This window comes from Larimichthys crocea, chromosome XII, assembly GCF_000972845.2.
Source record: "Larimichthys crocea isolate SSNF chromosome XII, L_crocea_2.0, whole genome shotgun sequence".
Lineage (NCBI taxonomy): Eukaryota > Metazoa > Chordata > Actinopteri > Sciaenidae > Larimichthys > Larimichthys crocea.
The window spans coordinates 19,306,074-19,325,506 of NC_040022.1; the positions used below are offsets into that span (position 1 = coordinate 19,306,074).

The 19,433-nt window shown below is 42.9% G+C and overlaps 1 protein-coding gene across 6 annotated transcripts in view; it reads left to right on the plus strand.

Annotated features, from left to right (window-relative positions):
• LOC104927425 (cAMP-specific 3',5'-cyclic phosphodiesterase 4B) overlaps positions 1 to 19,433 on the plus strand; it is a 47,234-nt gene that overhangs the window by 22,275 nt on the left and 5,526 nt on the right. For 4 of the 6 annotated variants that reach the window (XM_019279388.2, XM_019279392.2, XM_019279399.2 and 1 more), the window contains 6 exons: positions 533 to 727; positions 816 to 852; positions 1,630 to 1,700; positions 2,396 to 2,445; positions 11,274 to 11,386; positions 18,695 to 18,788. In XM_019279388.2, coding sequence (XP_019134933.1) covers positions 533 to 727; positions 816 to 852; positions 1,630 to 1,700; positions 2,396 to 2,445; positions 11,274 to 11,386; positions 18,695 to 18,788 — 560 coding nt within the window. Of the gene's footprint in view, positions 1 to 532; positions 728 to 815; positions 853 to 1,629; positions 1,701 to 2,395; positions 2,446 to 10,889; positions 11,049 to 11,273; positions 11,387 to 17,427; positions 18,130 to 18,694; positions 18,789 to 19,433 lie in introns of those variants that run through there. The other 2 variants (XM_027285488.1, XM_027285489.1) reach the window with 2 other exon arrangements.

Consider the following 19,433-nt stretch of genomic DNA (forward strand, 5'->3'; position numbering starts at 1 on the left):
TGTGAGTGTGTTCAGGATCTATTGTGTGTGTCTGTTTCTGAGTGTATCTGTCACCATAGAAATAAACAAGGCAAAGTGTAATGAACACTAGAATAAGCCCGACATAAACACCATAAGGAGCTGATGGCTCTTTGCTACTGGGGCTGTCATGGATACTGAGACACAGGCCAGAGCAGCAGTTTACAGTAAAACAAGCCCTGCTCTCACTGACCAGCAAAGCATACTTATTTAATGAGCACAACATTTTGGTTTTTAGGCCATAGATGGATGGGTGAGTAATTATTTTAAGGTTTATGCAACCATCTCTTTGCTGGATGGAATATGTCAACATTTTGCACAAACAAGTACTTAGTGGCAGCTTATGAAAGTACTGACGACAGTGATTTGATCAGTCATTTATTTATAGACTTTCTGAATTTAGGGATGTCAAAGAACCATTTTTTGCATTCATTTGATAAGTGAACCCTAAATACCCAAAGAACAGGATTTCTAGTTTAACTGTTCACCGTTGTTTATCACCCTCTTCTCTCAGCTTTGAAGTGGAGAACGGTCCATCGCTATGCTGCAGTCCTTCAGATCTGCAGGCATCCCCGGGTTCAGGTCTGGTACTACATCCCAACCTGGCAGGTCATGGCCAGCGCCGGGAGTCCTTCCTGTACCGCTCCGACAGCGACTACGACCTGTCACCAAAGTCCTTGTCTCGAAACTCTTCCATTGTTGGAGAACTGTGAGTTGAAACAATCAATGAAGGAGACCGCTGTTGTGACAGTTTCATAAAGTTGTCTGTGCTCAGGAGTTTTCACATCCCATTTCAGGCATGGAGAGGACTTGATTGTGACTCCATTTGCGCAGGTAAGAGCTGATTACTAATTAAGATTATTCTATCAATAATTTAATCATATTCTTCTACAAAGAACATCAAAAGCATGTTAATGATTTTTTGCCTAATGGCATTTTGTGACTAACTTTGAGATGAGAAGCAGAGTAAGTTACTCACTCACTTATGATTAACAGCTCTGCCACCTGGTGGCCTTTATTAGACACTGCAGTTTAGTTGAATTTTCTCCTGTCTAGTTCTGCTCTCTTTTGGCTGCAGTACTCTCCAAAAAATCATATATCATGTGATGAGTATGTCTAAAATGTGAAATATGGTAATACCTGCAATACTGTTTTCAAGGTGCACTCTTTTCAGACTGCAGCCTGAAGCTGTAACTAACGTTTCCTGCTTCGTTACAGCATATTTAAGAGGAAACCCAGGCTGACATGCTGAATTTAAGCTAATGGACATCATTAGTGATTCCTTAAGATTGTGTTGAATTCACTGCTAATTAACAGTTGTAAATGATGCAGACGCAACCATTAGTCCGTCAGGTCTGCATAATCCGCTGCATTTCCACACAAGCCTTTCAAAAGAATGCTTAATAAATTAAAAAATGCAGAAAACCTTTGGAGCAGCTGTCACATTATCATAATAACTACGGATATTATGTAAATGAGACTGTCACATTATCAAAGTGATCTCAAACAATCCTTTCAAACTTTATATTTCCAAATGGCTTTTACTTTTTCATGCAAAAATTTGTCACATTTCTCTTTTTTCATCCTTCTCTCTTATTTCGTTTTTTCAAGGTTCTGGCGAGCCTTCGCACTGTCAGGAACAATTTCACCACCTTGACAAATGTACAGTGTGCATCTTATAAGTGAGTCCTCTCATAATTTTATTCTAGTATCTGCTTGTGATTATATGCTGGAGAATGTCTTTAGGAAATCTTTTTAGTGATAGTGTGGGTTTGTTGTAGGAAAGCTACATGGTGGCTCTTAGCCTGCAGAAATATGTTTAGATGCTACAATTCAAGATGCCAACTTGCCTCACTTGGGGGCGCCAGTGCACCAGAAATGTTTTCTAATGCGACTATCTTGTGAAGGAGCCACTCACATTACGCCAAGTATAAGACAGTGTTATGCTTTTAATGCCAAAGCTGGTTTGCTGAAGCAGCATTGACATTCTACATAAGACACAGTCGCGTTTTGTTTTACTTTGTTTTATTTTACTGGGTTTACCTCATCCTATTTGAGTGCACGAAAGCTCCCTCTGATCACTGAAATGGGTCAGTTGCTGCAGTTGCATCACGTTTGCCAGAGGTGGACACAGAGTCAATACTACCACAGAGAGAGAGAGATCACTGTGAGCAAAAGTGAAGTAGACGTGACGGTGTCACATGTTTGAAAATCTGACCCGTGACCAGTTCAGAGAACTGAGGCAGCACCTGTTTCATGTTTGTGCTGTGGCAACACCTAATGCCGCAGAAACCAGTCACACTGTGGAAAAAATAATGCAACCACATCAGGGCTTATGTTTTTAATAGTTACTGACTTGTTTCTCTCTTCGTTGCAGAAAGTCTCCTGCTGCGAATCAGCCTACTGTCACCAAAGTTTGTCTGTCAGGTGAGTCCTCTCATAAGCCATAAGATTTTGGGAAATGTGGCTAAACATACATGTAATACAACGCACTACGGTTTGTCTGTTTGTGAAGGTCAATGCCCTGCCAAAGATTTGAAAAGAATGAAAGATAATGATCCAAAAATGGATATGCCCAGAAGTTTGTGTTAGTCCTGTACGTGCAGTTTCATACATAAGAGCCCGAGATAAAGATTTTACCTGCATGTGACAAGAATCTGCACGGCTGTTTAATAAACAATGAATGGTGGCGGCATACAGTGTTGTATGCAACTGCAGTACCTCAGAGTAGAGTGTGTGAAACAACATACATTCAGAATAAATGTTCCATATTCGGTGCTCTGCATGCAAAAATGAATTAGTGTAGATAACTGTAAGTCCTTGTGAACATTTCCATGTCAAAACAGTAATGGATGTTTATACTGCCAGGCCAAACTGTATTATCTTTGAGCATTTTTGCACGTGCAAATAGAAACCGCAATCTTTTCAGTTAAGGTTGCAGGAAGCTATGACCTGATAACAACAGAAAAATTCCCATGCATTGACGTTATGACCGGACATAAGAAAAGAAGGAGGGTGAGAACCACAGCAGGATATTTAATGGTTCAGCTTGTGAGCAGGTAGATGAGAAAGAGCAAAAGGATGAGTGAAAGAAGGGGAGGAGGGAGGTGGGGTATTTAATTCCTGCTGCACTGGTTCTTCAAGCCTGATTGACGTCAGCACAGCCTGCACACGGGTGCTCTTCCACTTCCTATCAGCACAGATGGGCTGTTGGGAGCGTCCCGCAGCAGGAAAAAATAACAAGACAACTGTGAGGCTCTTATTGTCCTTCCTCCTCCACACTTCTCATAAACCTTGACCTTCCCAAAGTAATCTCTGACGAGTGAAACCATCTCGTTATTGGCTTCAAGATAGAATAAAAAAACAAACAAATGTGATTAACTGCGTAAAATGTTTGAAGCCTCTGAGACACAGTGCACATATGTTTCTGATACAATATCCTTTTTACTCTGGACGATCTAGTCTCCACGTTTTCCTGAGTATGCAAAGAATATACAGTGCACCTGCCACTAAATAATAGTAATTGTTCAAATGGTTCAGAAGGAGGCTGCAACACTTAACAATACCACAAAGAAAGATGCCCTCATATCCTCCCGCGTGCTGCTTTCGGGCTCGTTTTCATCAACTCTTTGCCCGGAAAAGGAGAACAGATTTTTCCTGTTTTGCATCTGTGTTTTTCAGTGAGGCAATATCCCCAGTTTTGGAAAAGATACAGTACCTGCGTCTTTCTGGGCATGAGCTCAGCATAGATTGCTGATTAGGGGCTCTATGAAACGTTGAATACCTCCCTCATAAAAGGATTTGAGATGGACACAGAGAAATAAACGGAAAGACATTAGAACCCAGGAGAGAGAGAGAGAGAGAGATTAATTCCTGTACAAAGATGGTAAGGCTAGGCACACAGACAAAAGTGGGTTCAAGAAAGGAGTAAGAGATTTGCCAGATTGTTGTGGGGAACGAGATGGGAAAGAACAAAAACATAGCAAAGGTCACAGAGAGACGTCAGCTTTTGAGCCTTTTTAATCAAATGCGATATGGGAGAAGCAGAAAAAAAAAAAGGTCAGTTTGGATGAAATAAACAAAAGCAGGAACATGACCAGTCACTGGGTGAAAGTGCAAAAGGAGGAGAACACTTTGGGGGGTTTATTTAAAAAAAATCAGCTCAGCTACAAATGCGTCACGCCAGGCAGTTTACGCTTTTAACCATCTTACTCCAGTAACGTGAGGGATTGTAGTTTTCCCTCATGTTTACAGTTCACGCTTCACAAATCATTTTGGCTCCATCACATGCAACCCCATGAGCCCCACAGCCAACAAAGGGCTCAGTCTTCCCTGACTGATTCAGATTATGGGCTTTGCTTGATATTACGCCTGATAAATGGGGCTTTGAGGAGAATGCTTGATCATGACGTCTACCACCGTCAAGGATTGCTGATTAATCTATGACGGTGGATATTGTCGCAGATGGTAGCGATGCCAGGGTCCATGGTTAGTCATTTGACCACGTAGGGGAAGTGAAACTCATCGTGTTCTTAGAATCAGTGTTCCCTTTTGAGAAATGAATGTTTACACAATGCCCTCAGAAATTAATGTTTAAGGTGAAACGGTCCAACTGTGACCAGTTGGCCCACGTAGGATGTTACTTAGTCCCAGACTCACCATATGAGAAAAATAAACATGTGCCTGCCTAAAGTAGTACAGACGGTACAACTATTTTTTTCACTTATCACTATCCAATCAAAACTAGCAGACATAGGATCAATAACAATTAGGATTGTATGTAAATTGAACTATGATAAATACGTATACATATACAGTATATGTCTTTCATACACCTTGTTAACACAACTGGGCAAAGCAACAAACAATTATTTAAAGGAATAGTTAAATAAATCGAGGTATTCACTTTCCTGTCAGCAGTTAAATGGGAAGGTCTGTATCAATATAACGTTACAGCAAGCAGCTGCTTAAGCCTAGCTTAGCATAAAGACTGGAAACATGAAAAGCAACTATCCTGGCTCACAGGTAACAAACTTCACAGCCAACTTTCTAACACATTAGAACTTGTTTGTTTAATCAGGGATAAAGCGATACCAGCTCTGTCCAAACATAACAAACTACGCCTACCTGTATTTCTAGAGACTCTTGTTTGTTTAATTCACAAAAATCCACAGGTGAAAGCCACAGATGTGTTTTTACACACAACAAAATACATTTTTCTTACTTTGGATAGAGCCAGGCTGGTTGTTTCTCTCTGTTTCTAGTCTTTATGCTAAGCTAACATAAATGGCTGCAGACTCTAGACTTTATTTAACGGAGCGTGGTGTCCCATAATACTCACCCATTCTTTCTTGCTGTCAGTTAAAGAAGTTTATTTCCCAAATGTTTTATTTACCCCTTTAAAACAATCAAATGATCTTTTGTAGAATTCATTGTAGGAACTAGTACAGTAGAGCCCCATCATAGTTGAAGGATGTACAATATTTGCTCTTGGGTGAATTATATTTTATTCAGTAAATCCTAATCAAGTTATTTACTTCATCATATTGTATTAGAATACCTTAAGGTAGCTGGAGTGCATCTTGATACAGCATTCTTCAGTGTGTTATTACGTTGTGTTGCTTTCATCAGGTTTCATTTTTGGACTTCCAAATAAAAAAAACATGCACACCTTTGAGGGAACTTCCCATGACACAGCCTTTTGGATCAAGCATTAAATCATCATACGCATGTTATGATGTTTTTTATCAGTTCATCATTTAGTACAGATCCATAGTCTTTGTAGTCTTTTCCATGCTTGCTGACAAAAATGACAAGCTTGTTCTTAAGCCTGTTCCCAAGAATTTCTTACAGACTTTATTGTAAAAATATACTCAAAATGAAACTGACTTAATCTTGAAACTGAACACACCACTGTGTACGTAAACTGCACAGGGTGTGGGGCCCCACACAATATTACTCATTACTCATTCATCTTTTGTCTCTTTTTTTTGTAAACATGTCCTTTAAAAAAGAGAAGCAATGAAAGACTAATCTGAAACAGGTTACTCTGACAGAATTAAGAACAATAATCACAAGTCATAATCACCAGTAATCTGCCCTTTGATGGAAAATAATTAGGAGGACTTGTATCACTTGAAAATTATGGCAGTGTTGCAATCATGTGTAAAGGTGTGTGCAGTCATATGTGCACTGTGAAATATAGAAGCCTTTTTGGAAGGACAAAGCAGTTATATCTGTAATTACTGGCTATTAAAAAGGTTTCTAATTATATATTTATGCGTCTGCTAACTGGAAACCTTATGGTATCATTCTGATTATCACAGTGTGTCTGAATGATGTCCTGTGTTCTTTGTGTGTGAGTTAAAACACTGAATAAACAGATGGATGGGTGGATGGACACACAGACAGGTCAGATTTGTTCTGGCTGTCAGTTTGTGGTCAGCTGTCTGTCGTTTTCAGTCTGGGCAGTCCACTCCACTCCTGTCTGCAGCAGTTACTCTGCTCTGCGGCAGGAGTCCATGTCAGGTTTTCCAGGCTCACAGCCAGAAGAGAGGATCCGGAGGGCTGGAAGCGTGCAGCCTGGTTAAGTATTTGAATTATGTCATTGACGTCAGCACAGTCATAAACTTCGCTGCGGCCCATCCCTCAAGCTGGCCCGTGCCAACACGGCTCCATGGTGCATTGTGAAGGAGCTGTCAAACAGGCCCTGATGAGGTGTGTGTGTGTGTCTGTTTGTTTGACTGCTTAAGCCTTTTGTTTTGATAGGTGAGGAGATTATGCTGTGGTTGTAAACTATAAAGAGACATAATCAGCAGTGAGGGTTGTTTTTTCATCACAAAGGGTGATGGTGTGGTTTCGGGGTTGGATCTACTGTAAATGTCCACCGCACCATAGATTCCTCTAGAGATGACCTCACACCAGTGTTCTCATTTCACATTCTGTCTCATGCGGCAGTCCCTTCCTCTGCTGAGGAAAATAACACGTCTTGCATATATGGCATTCATTGTTCTGACGATCAAGAAATGACATTTGTTTTCATCATAATCTGATAAGATTACAAGAACTGCTACCGATGTCAGTTAATTCTAGAAACTCAGAGTTATGTATGTCTATAAAATGTCATGCAATAAAAATAAATAAAACTTTGAAATTACACAACAACAAAAATCATCGTTCAATGAGTCAAAATACGGACGCAGATAAAGGTCCGTGAAAATTAAGCAGTATTATTCAATACATACTGTATACATACAAAGAGCCAATAGTGACATTTGCCTCAGGCAAGTCACTGATCAAGTTCAAGATGTGTACAGTTTTAGTGTATTTTCCCACCAGGTGTGTACTGACTTGACAATTAACCGCTCTGTGTTGCTTTCTGCTTGAACAAGCACACGCTTCTCTCTTGTCTCCTTTCTTATGTCCAATTTTTTTCTGTCTTCATGACTGGTGAATAAATTGACGTACATTAGGGGTGATACAGAGGTGATTCATCACTCAGCCTCTGTCTCAGTCTCCCTCAACCCCACGTGTAGTCTGCTGAAGTCTAACACAAACAGCACTGGGTACGTACACGTAATCAAAGTCAAATCATTGTCTCCTTCATGGTGTGTTGAGGTCAGCATGAGGAATGTGTGTGTTTATGTACGTACGATACCTCGAGGCCGTTTACACACTGACTGCGATGACTCAAGTGTTTTTCATTGACCCACTGTTGTAACTGGCCCCCTTTGTTTCCTGACAAGTCAAATAAGTATGAGTAAATAAAACTCAGTCATATTAGTCACTGTGTTAAAGTCAACCTCACAATGAAAACTCAAATATTTAATTAAAAACCTCAACTCTGTGTCAAGCCTGTAAAACAGCTTACACGGACTCTCTTACTGTTACCACTGGTGGAAAGTAACCAGTTATTCGAGTACTTCACTTTAGAACAATTTTGAAGTAATTGAGTGTACTTAAGTACTTAGTAACTTAATATATCTATTTTACTTTGTTTTAGTGGTCACCTATTATGTTTCAGTTTATGATTTTACATACAGAACATGAAAGATGATGTGTTTTATCTATATTCAGGTTTAACTACTCAACCTTATAAAAAGTAGGCGAAATCCAATCCAACCACACCAATAGTAATTGAGAAATAACATTTCTATAGTAATTTAACATCATTCTGTACAGTGAGTACTTTTCCTTTTGATACTTATAAAATAAAGATAAGAGAAAATTTTCCTACTAGATTTATGTGCTTTACATTTTTGAATAAAGTACATTTCATTTTGGTATTACTACTTTTACTCATGTAAGGAATCTGAATGTTTTTTTCCACCACTGTAGCTTATCAGACAGTGTTATGATAGGTGAGTTAGTCCAGTCCTGGTCCTGCTACCAAGCTTGAGCCAGACAGTGAAGGAAACAGGTTTTTTTTGGGGGGGGGTGGGTTGAGAGCACAGAGAGGGGCAGTGTGAGGTGGATGTGAGCAGAAGGTGTCTTGGGCGGGAATGGAGGTTGGGGAAGGGGAAGGGGGGTTGGTTGAGCCCAGCCCTGGTCGTTGGTGGAGTTGATGGCTCTCACAGAGGCCGGTTTGTGGCCCTATAGGGGAGAGAGTTGGAGGGAGAAGGGGGAGAGAGGGGAGGCAGACGGGGTCTGTCTGCACACTGAGGTCTGTTGTCCTCTCAGCAGCCTCCAAGCATATGGCCAAAGCATTAGGACTCACCAGAGAAAAAAAAATAGACTTCCACTGAAAAAACAGGCTGGAAAAGTACCTCTCAGTCTGTCTGGGAGCAGGTTTTTCAGACTCGAAGTGCGTCATGCCACCTTCGACTGGTGACACTGTGAAATGTCTGTCAGTCCATTTAGCACACTGTATTTATGATCAACCACAGGTGATGATGGATTCACCAGCTCACATCTACTCCTACTGTGTGCATGCGTGCGTGCGCAGAACTTTGTTTTAATTACAACTTGGACTTGATTTACAACGTGAGTCATGTTAGAGAAGCATGGCCTCAGGTCCAGCTGTTGTCATTTTTGGGAAACAACAGAGATGTTCTGCTTCAGTGATCTCGCTGTGGGCAAGTGGGTTGAAAGGCAGACACCGAAACCAGTAAACTTTTTTGTTCTACATCTGAGGCTTTTTACTGCCATCAAATTCTGGATTGTGTATATGAATCATCCTCCAGCTTCAAAATGACCTGAATCCCAGTCTTACAGGCGGTGCGGATGAACCGAGCCTTTGATGTTGATCCTAACTTCCCTGTTAAAATGTCTAATGTGACTATATGCCTTCACTGAAGGGAGCGGGTGCAGGATGTGGTCGCACCTTCTTGGCAGCGTCTCCTGCCCCTATGGCTCAAAACGGCCGCACATTGGTGTATACACCGTTTCAACAGCTCACCGCCTTGTGCATGAGCTGCTTTGATTTCTGCTCTGTGTCACTAACTTTTACATGGCTTGGATGCCAGTGGTTCCTGTGAATAGTTTGGACCACGAAGCTTGGCGTCCAGCGGTATATTGTAGCCAAGGGTTCTTTCAATTCTCCAACCTGGAGCTGAAGTAAAGGAAAATTGGTCTGATGTGAGGAATGAGGCTAGTGCTAGCAGTTGTGTTCATGTAATCTGAGGAGCCAGTGGCCTGATTTTTTTAAAAACCGCAGTCAGGCTTAAACAGTCGAAACTTGACTCTTCTTTTTGATTCAGAATAGTCACTGTCATCAAGTTGTGCTGATATCTTTCAATGGTGGGAGGGTTCCTCAGATGCACATGTATTGTCTTGAGATTTCACTGAAGTTCTTTGTTAAACACCGGTGGCTCAGAGTCTGTGTGCCATCACTGTGCTTTGAAGTGCTTTGATCCACTGTACTGACGTAAATTGGGGAGCAGCACGCTGGCTGTCCTGTTGTGCTTAGCATATGGGGTAAATTTCTTCCATGTGTGAAGCCCTATGAAGTCGAGATCTGTCTTTTCCATAGAAAAAAGAAGGTGGGGGAGATCCAGATGCGTTCAACTCTCACTCCCTCCAGGAAGAGATTTGTTGAATCAACTTTCACTCTGGTATATCAGAGAATGATCATTCTGAATTTGTTTCCTCGTGTTTTTATCAGTTCAGTGCATTTCTCATAAACTGCTTTTTTTCCCCATTGCGCGCCTACCACATCTGAGTCATAGCTGCCAACGACAGAGCTATTTCATTGAATGACAGCTACGATTGTCCTCAGCAGTCACTCCGCCATTCAGTAATTCCGCTCCATGTTTTGTGTGAGTTCAGGGCCAAAGAGGAAGTGCTTTGGTTTCTTTGGCACACAGTAAGACCCTGGCCTGGCCGTCCCCCAATTCAGGGAGTCAAAGTTTGCCTCTCGTGTTGCTTGTGCAAACACAGAGTTTGGTGTTTGATATAAATTTTTTTTCTCTCTCTCTCGCTCAGAGAGGTTCAGAGAGGAGAGAGCCAGAGTTTGTGAAGCATGGTGGTGTGGTGTGAGCTGCTGCTGCAGTTCAGCAGAGTACGTCCTTGAAGTGGTCTGCATGTTTCAGAAAGGAAGTCACCATGAGTGGAGGGGGTTGGAGTGCTTGTCTTTGCAGTAGTGACAAAGTGCACACACAAGTTCATGTCAGCTTTTCTCTCTTTCTCATCTTATATATAATATATTAAGAGATGCATTTGTTTGGGTTAAAAACATCATGAAGGGAGATGAGTTTCTTTCCCCAGCAGCCCCTCTTCAGCCAGTGTGTTTGTGTACTGTACCTGTATGTACACACCATTTGTATGTTTAAATGGGGAGGGGGGGGTCGCAGACTCATCAACAGCAGGAGGCAGCAGAGTTTGCACGCTGCTCGCTCAGCAGAGTGGTACTGAGAGGGGGGATAAGCGAACGAGAGAGAGCCTGAGAGGGGGCAGGGGAACCAGACGGAGAGGGAGGGGGTTTGAGGAGCGCACGAGAGTGAGGCAAAGAGGGGGTACGGATTGAAAGAGACCATACAGAGAGAGAGAGAGAGAGAGAGTCTACACGCGGGAACTCTAGCCTCAGTTTGTCTGTGAGTACGACTTCCCTGAACTTTCTGAGGTGGTGGAGTGTAACAAGATGAAGGAGCTCTGTGTACATACCTCCCCCTCTTGCTCTGCTTCTCCCGGATGTCCCGTGGGCCAGTCCTCCGTCAGATCAAGCCATTCGGGGACTCTAGGACCTCCACGCATGGTGTCGGGGGGCTCCGCTATGGATCCTCTTGGGCCTGATTACGTGTCCATGTGTCTGTTGGCAGATGAGTCCTACCAGAAGCTGGCTATGGAGACCATGGAGGAGCTGGACTGGTGTCTGGACCAGTTGGAGACCATCCAGACCTACCGCTCAGTCAGCGACATGGCCTCTAATAAGGTAGGACAATTAAGCGTATATATTATTGTCGGTATATATGCAAACAGTTTGAGCGACATTGGAAGGATAGGAAGTTTGCATCCACACGTCCAATAATGTGACTTTAAAAGTGACTTCAAATCCATCAAATGACAGTTTAAAGACCATCCTTTGATGGATTTTGTTTATGGAAATTCTGATGTTGAGTTTTGCTTTAACTGTCTGGAAGATATATCCCAAAACCATACTTTTACTGTCATATTTTAGACAAGTGGCTGAAGATATTCATTTGTGGATGAATCTTATGACATCGTTGTTGACCTGTCCACCGAAACCCTTCAAGTTTGGAGTTAAATGTTAGAGAGACCAAGAGGTTAGAGACCAAGAGGTCAGACGATTTTGTCACTTCACATAACCACCATGACCTCCCAGAAACAAAGCACACCACCAGTATTGTCATGCCTCCCTCTCATTTAGATCAAAAATGATAATTTCACAAGTTTAATACCAGCTTGATTAGCTATTATATATTCTAAAATTATTGTTATGGCAGTATGTATTCTGTAATACGCTCTTAGAAGACACGATATGACTGATCTTGCTGCTGTATGATGATTGGACAGCTGTACAGTTGGTCTTTGTTGTGTGGTTGTAAATTTGTTCGGTGCGTGCAAAATGTAAATTGCCTTTTGCCACACTGACGCACTTGCAAAGTAACAGCCATTCTGTGGTAATGTATGAGCTGGCATAATCATTTTATCTATCTTTTGGTGTTTGTTCCTGTTAACTTTGAATAGCACAGATGCGTGTGTATTCCATGGAAAGGGTTCTTCTGCTTTCCTCACCACATTCAAACTACCTGCAACATATGGTGTTTTATAACTGGCCTGTGCTTCAGATGTGCACACAGTATGAGTATTTCAACTGCACGCAGATGCATTTATTATTCATTTAGTATCTTGTGGAGTTTGGCTCTGTGGTAATGTTGCACTCAGTGAGACGTCATCATAGAAGGTCACATTGAACTGACAGACATCAACTCGCCCAGAGCAAAGTTGAAGAATAACAGAGGGAATGAAGACTTGTTAGAGGAAAGTTCTAGCTTTAAACCTATACCTCACTGACAGGTACTTTGTGCTGCATCCTCTTTGCTCTCCGTGCTGCTCAAGCCACCAAATTGAAAGCACAGCAAATGTGTGCTAAAGTCTGTGCCAGGCCAAACATTTGCCAACAATATTGCATCTGATAAAATAAATATGAACAGTTGTCACAAGACTGTTACCCTATTTATTTGACCAATTAGCATGTTGAGAAACTCGAAATGGCAACTTAAATGTCATGTCATGTCACATTTCTCGGATGTAACTTTTCTTTGAGATAAACCTCATTCTGCCTGATAATGGAATGAAATATAAATCACGTGAACTTAGCCACTATTGAAAGATTTTCTAAAAAAAGAAAAGAAAATATATCTCTAAAATTTATACCATGAAACCCTCCAGTGCAGTATTTTGTCAAGTTACTGCAATTATTTAATTTTTTTTACGACTAAAGAGTCTACAGCCATGCTAGCGACTAAGACTGTATTTAGCCAGCATGATAACATCCCACAATGACAATGTTACCATACTAACTTTTAATGTTTACTTTGTTCACCATCGTAGCTTAGCTGTAATAATCCACAAATAATTAAAGCTGAACCAGATGTGAATGTCTTTAGCTTTGCAGATTAAGAGTTTTTAGTTGTGTAGAACACATTCAAAATGTTTCCCCAATGACGGTGCTTTAGAGAAAGTCATTGGATCACCAAGATTATTACAATCTATCTTCAAGGGAACATGAAGCCAGACAAAGAAATTTCACAATAAAACGTCAACCGGGGAATCACCATAGTCAGTGGAACATCTTCTGGGGCACCATCAGTGTCTGAACAAAAAGTCCAATAGACAAGTAGACATGTCTATCTTTAGAGAAGCCTGCTAGCATAGCTAAAAACTCAGTCTCCTCATTTAAATCTCTTATTGTAAAGCACTTTTTTTTTTTAAATGTGCTATATAAATAAACAAAAAAAAGTCAGTGTTCTGGTTCAGTTTAAATGAATGTAAATAAACACAGTGCGGTTCTTCAAGACTACACAAAGCAGCTATTTAGGACTAATTACTTCCCTTTGCTTTGATGCACATAAACTTTTTTACATTTTTTTATTTGTGCGTATTTCGTTTGTGTAGAGCTCAACCGACCAAATTACTATACAGTGCACAGTATTACTCAACCCCCGTGCAGACAGTGGAGACTGTATGGCGGCATCAGATTATAAACACCCAGGGTGGTGTTGTCCATTTCCGTCTTTATTCTACACTGTGGTCTGAGGGAGGATTGGGATGGGGAGGGGTGTTGTCAGACCGTGACGGGTGACTGTGACCGTGACACCAGTTTCCTGTCTCTTTACTTCCCGTGCCCCCCGCTGCCCCCTCTCCTCTGCTCCCTGGTTACCAGACGACAATAGCGGCGCTTTGACTGAGCAGCCAGGTTGAGTCTTTACAGGCAACCACGTCACTGGGACTGTCAAGACAATGAGCACAAGGCCCTGCAGGCGTGCGGCAGCACAGCCGCTTAAGTCAGAGAGGTCCAACACATTGTTCGCCGTGAGTCAGTGTCCACCCAGTGTGACCCAATGCATTGTTGACCAACGCTGCTTTTGTAAGAGCAGAGGCAACAGTTTATGATGTTTTGATTCGTCACACTGTTGTGCAATACTACAGAGATGGAAAGAAATGATTTATTGGTCTATTCACACTTTTATTGCAAAATTGGTATCAAATAAAGTTTTGTTATTGCAGCATTAATGCAGCATCTGCAGCCTTTTGCTCCTCCCCGGCATTTATATGACGTGATGTTTGACAAAGAGCCCATTTCTTTTCTGAACCAGAGAGGATGTAATTGAACCCACGATCAAACCCTGGGTGTCTCCACTTTCAGTGTCCAAGGGCACAGGTGTATCCGGGGCTACGGGGACCACACACCCTGCTGACCGCCAGCCTGGTTGCTGTGACCTCAGAGCGGGGAGCTGGTTCCCTGCCCCTCACTATCATTAGCCTCGCCACACTTCCATGCTGATGCCGGTGACGGCCTTGGACAAACACTGCCATCTGAATCCAGTTAGAGGAGTTTAGCGCTTTGCGGGTTAGCGTGCGAGCGAGCCCCCGAGCAGAGCGCGAGCGGGTAGGAAACTTTAACTCACGTGTGGTCATTTCAGCTTTGAAGCACCGCCGTCTTCAGAGGGGAAAAAATGACAAAATTATTGAAACAGATGTAGTGGTGGGTCTCTAACTGTAGCAGGGGTAATGGACATTAAATTATAGCGTTGTGATTCCTTTTGACTGAAAGGGTGGTGAGGAGATCAGCCAAGCTGCAGTAGTGATTATGGTGCCTAATTGTAATTAAAAGTCTGACCTCTGTATTCTGCTTTTATCATGGAAAATAAGCCAGAATGAGGAAGGTAAATATGAAGCCTACTCTTTCTGTAACACTATACTAACCTTAGTTTTGATCAACACCTTCTAGGAAATGTGTCTTTCTAATGTCACTAAACAGTGAAAACTTGCCGGGCATAAACTGCCGCTGTGTGTTGACCCTGTAAACATCCGCACACAGGACAGAGGCAGCATTGGATCACTCCGGATTTTGTCAGATTGCGCAGCCGAGCTATTGCAATATGATGTCAAGCTGTTCCTGTGCATTCCCGTCTCTGTTCTGTTTCAAATGAGGCCAGTGTACCCTAAGAACTGAGCCAACTTTTAAAGACTTAATCAAAACGTAATTTATTTTCTCTATCACAGTATCACCGTATGTCAGCGTGACTGCTAAACTTGTTATCTGGGACTTTTCAGTGATTAACTCAGGTATGTTAGTTGTTGCCTGAAGCCGTGTTAGGAAGCAGGATGTGTACCAGTAAGTGACCTCAGTGAGTTACTCTATCAAGAAAAAGGGAAGTAGGTGGGGACACATGCTCGGGCCTGTGTTGGAAGGTGGAGCCATCGACCTCTTGTTAGACTGAGTAGGCCAGTCAGTCAAGTCAGCTTTATCGCTATATGTTTCCTGCCTGACTCCACTTGAGAAAAGAGAATAGAGAGAGAGGAAGCAGACAAGAGTCTCAGACACGCTGAACTGAGTTATTGCTCGGGGAACTTTACTTCACTTCTTTTTGGTTTGTGTTTGATTTTTTTTTTCCCCCCGCTAAGTGACAATGGGACTATGTTGTTCTGAAAAGCAGAAGAAAAACTTTGGGATGTTAACGAGTTGGAAAAAGGTGAGTTGGTTTTGAAGTTGCTTACGTTGCGCTCTGTGGTCTGCCATATGGAAAAGGTTTATGATTTATCTTAGAATAGATTGGTTGATGATATAAGGTAAATCATTTCTTTAGAAAACATGATCAGATACTGAATTTAGTTTGCTTACACTGAGATTTTCCTGGATTCAGGCCAGCACAGTGTGTGTACAGTGTGGTGGCTCATTTGTCTTAAAAACCTTTTTAACACATTTTAATTGATTTAAATACAAAATAACCGCGTTTGACTCGAGCCTATCATTTACGTCGCTGCGTTGCAAGACAATAACTGCAATGTGCACCACATTTGAATATGCAAATTTTACGAGGCACCGTGTCATCTTCTGAGAACTAACCGCAAGTTTTTTGTTTATGATGTAACTCCTCTCGGTTACTTAAGACAAGGGTTTGTTCTGAGTATGAGCACGCTTTGCTAACGTAAAAGGATGTATGAGTTAACAGCGTGCATTGAGTAATCTGTTCTCCAGAACACTCACAGACTTGTCACCATGCCGTGAGCGTACGCTGTGTGTCTGAGCTGAACTACATGACCCTGTTTGACTGACATGTGGCTTCGTGCCTGATTCATTTCCTAGAGTCATACAAATCCACACTTTTTTTCCGCCGCTTTTAAAGAATCAATTACAAGTTCCCTTTGAGTGGAATAAAGCCGCCTGATTCCAAGCTCACATTTTTGTCCTTACGAGCTCTCTTTGATTTTTATGGACTGCCTCTGGCAGTCTGGGTTTTGAGTGCAGCCAACGCTTTGAAAGTGGTATTCAAGTTTCACAGTCAAGTAGATGTTAGCTGTCTGCTTGACAGCTATTAGACAGCTGTTGGGTCCAGAGAGAGTCTGGTTCAGCATGAAGAGAAAAGACCCCATTGTAAGAAATGAAAAGGTCCTGGCAAAAGGCATAATCAGAGCTGATCTTTTTTTTCATATAGTGTTTGAAGACTTTATAAAAACAGGAAATTACAATCACACTTACAGGAAAAAGAAGTGATTGCACCATCACTCCATTGTATTGATTATTAGGATGTGGCTTCTTTTTCTTGACAAGAAAAGCCATTTTGCCTCCTGCGACAGAGATCTGTGATTATGTCTCTACAGCGTCTAGCCTGGTTCTGTCTATAGAGCATCTCTGCTGTAGGTGTATTGTGTGTGTGTGTGTGCGTGTGTGTGTGTGTGTGTGTGTGTGTGTGTGTGTGTGCGCGCGCGTGTGTGATGTGATGCAATGAATTTAAAGTGGGGACCACCGTGAGAACGATGGAGGGGCAGCCACGTGACTCTGTTGCCATGGCGTTCAGGTTGTCGTGCAATTGGTGGTATTCTTGGTGGGCGGCAGACTGAAAACTCATGTGTTTGTCTCCCGTCACGTCTGTTTGTGTCTTTTTTAAAACCGAAAACTGCTGCAGTGAGACTGTTTGTGGATCTGATCTTTAAAGGAAAATATACTTGTATTTTTCTTGTATTGTAATGATGTGATTATGGACTGAAGTGTGCACAGCAGCTTATGGTTCTACTCCTGCAATGTGCAAAAAAACCCAAAAAAAACAACAATCTGGTAAATTAATACCCAGCGTCTCCTCACCCATGTGATAAACGCTCTGGTCCTTTGAAGCCTCGCATTGCGCAGTATGCGTTGGATCTGTTCTGCATTACTGAGCAGGGGGAGCTGATCAAGAAGGGAGGGAAACAGAGGTGGGGAGGGGGTGAAAGAGACAGTGGGAGGGGGGTTGCAGAGAGAGAGAGAGCACAGGAGTGAGGGAGAGAGAGAGTGAGATGTGGGGGGGATTCTCCAAACTCCCATTTTCTGCAATGCTGTGCATGGCTCAGTGTTTAGAGAGGGTGGGAGGCAAAAGGAGAGAGACAGACTCCATCAGCCTGTCTGCCACAGGGGACTACAGCTAGAGCGCTCCCCCCTCCTCTCCTCTCCGCCTTTCTCCATCTGTCTTAGAGCCTTCCCTTCCTCCCTGCCTTGTTCAATCTGGGCTTGGGAAGGCTGGATTCCCCCCCTCTGCATGTCACTGGATAACATTTGGATGGTCGCAGGAGGTTCAGAGAGACGGACGGAGGCAGCAAGCACCAGAGAAAAGCAAGGGAAATATTGATTGCATCCAAGGGGGATTCCATCACTCTCGCCAGTGGCTTGCAATCCTGGAAAACAGCGAGCGACGCTATGAGGAGGCTCAATTGGCCGGGGATGTAGGGGGTCCGCCACAGCCCCTCTGTGGCGTTTTTACCATAGTTGACCATCGGAAGGAAGGCGTCTCGGTAGTGCTGTGAGCTTCAGGTCGTAGAGCTGAGCTCAGCCTTGGGGGTCCACTCAGAGAGGAGCATACAGGGCTTCTGCTGGGGAGCGCCAGGGGCTCAGCACAGCTCAGCACCATGCCTGAGGCCAACTACCTGTTCTCTGTGTCCTGGGGATACATCAAGGTGTGTCCCAGAGGAGGGCCTGACATAGATTCAACTGTGTGTGTGTGTGTACGTGTGTGGGTGCACATGCTGTGTGTTCATGTCATTGCAGCTGGTTGAAATGTCTCACATTTCCCAATGTTGATCTCGTCACGTTTCTATTGCACCCTTGGATGTGTTTGATCAGAGGGATTCTGTCATCCTGCTCCACCTCAGCGGTGGCGTGTACTGAGAAAAAACTGCCGCATTTTGTTTCCCCCGGATGAATTCAGTATAAATGTTGACACTGTCCACATGACACTGTATATTGTGTATCATGCACTGCGCTTTTGTTTGTTTAAAATGCGAAGAAGTCAAGTGTCTTACTGGCTAACTCAAACCAGGACTAACAAGACATAAACACAGACCTTATATGGCGCATAAAAAAACCATGAGGCCATGTTCTCATGGGACATATTCCAGTGGAAAATAACAGGAAATGCTTTATTCATCTGCTGGGAAACAGCAGCTAAATGATGTAATGAATGTGTATTTACTTTTTATCATTTAAACTTACACATTTTTTTTTTTATCTCTGCGTCTACAGTTCAAGAGGATGCTGAACCGGGAGCTGAGCCACCTGTCTGAGATGAGTCGCTCAGGCAACCAAGTGTCAGAGTACATCTCCAACACCTTCCTAGGTGAGCACTGCAGCACATATTCAACACACTGAAAGTATGCATAATACCATCACATGGCACATCGCCTCTCTCTGTGACGGAGGTTGTGAGGTTACCCCAAAGCATGCGCTAAGTAGCGGAGAAAGTCGTAGCTGGTCCGCTCCACTGCTCTCAAACCAGTCTGATCTGGTCTGGAGGGGAGAGACAGAGAGTCCCCTCTGCTCTGACTGCAGAGAGATTTAGATGGAGGATGGGTGGGGGGTGAGTTGTTGCACTCAGGGAAGACTTCCCTCTGGAGAGGGATTTGTGCATACAGTGCCATCAGGTTCAGATGGACACTGCATTATTCATCAGGAGAACAGCAGTGTTTCCTTGTCTCTGAAAATCCCGCCGGCGATTCGTGACTCACTGCCAGCCCGCGAACAGCCAGTCTGCCCCGCAGGTTTTCCATCCAACTCACCACCACCAGCATACGCCTAGACAGCCAGCTTATCAGGGCTGTGCGCAACAGTGATTCTTGCTCTCGCTAGTAAGCACACCTCCGTCTTTCTCACCTCCAGAGGAGCAGAACCTAAAAGGGAAGAGAGGCGAAGGGCGCATGCTGAAAAAAAAAAAAAACAACTACACCTAACAATAGAAGTGGTGCAGTGAAAGAGATTTGTGCAT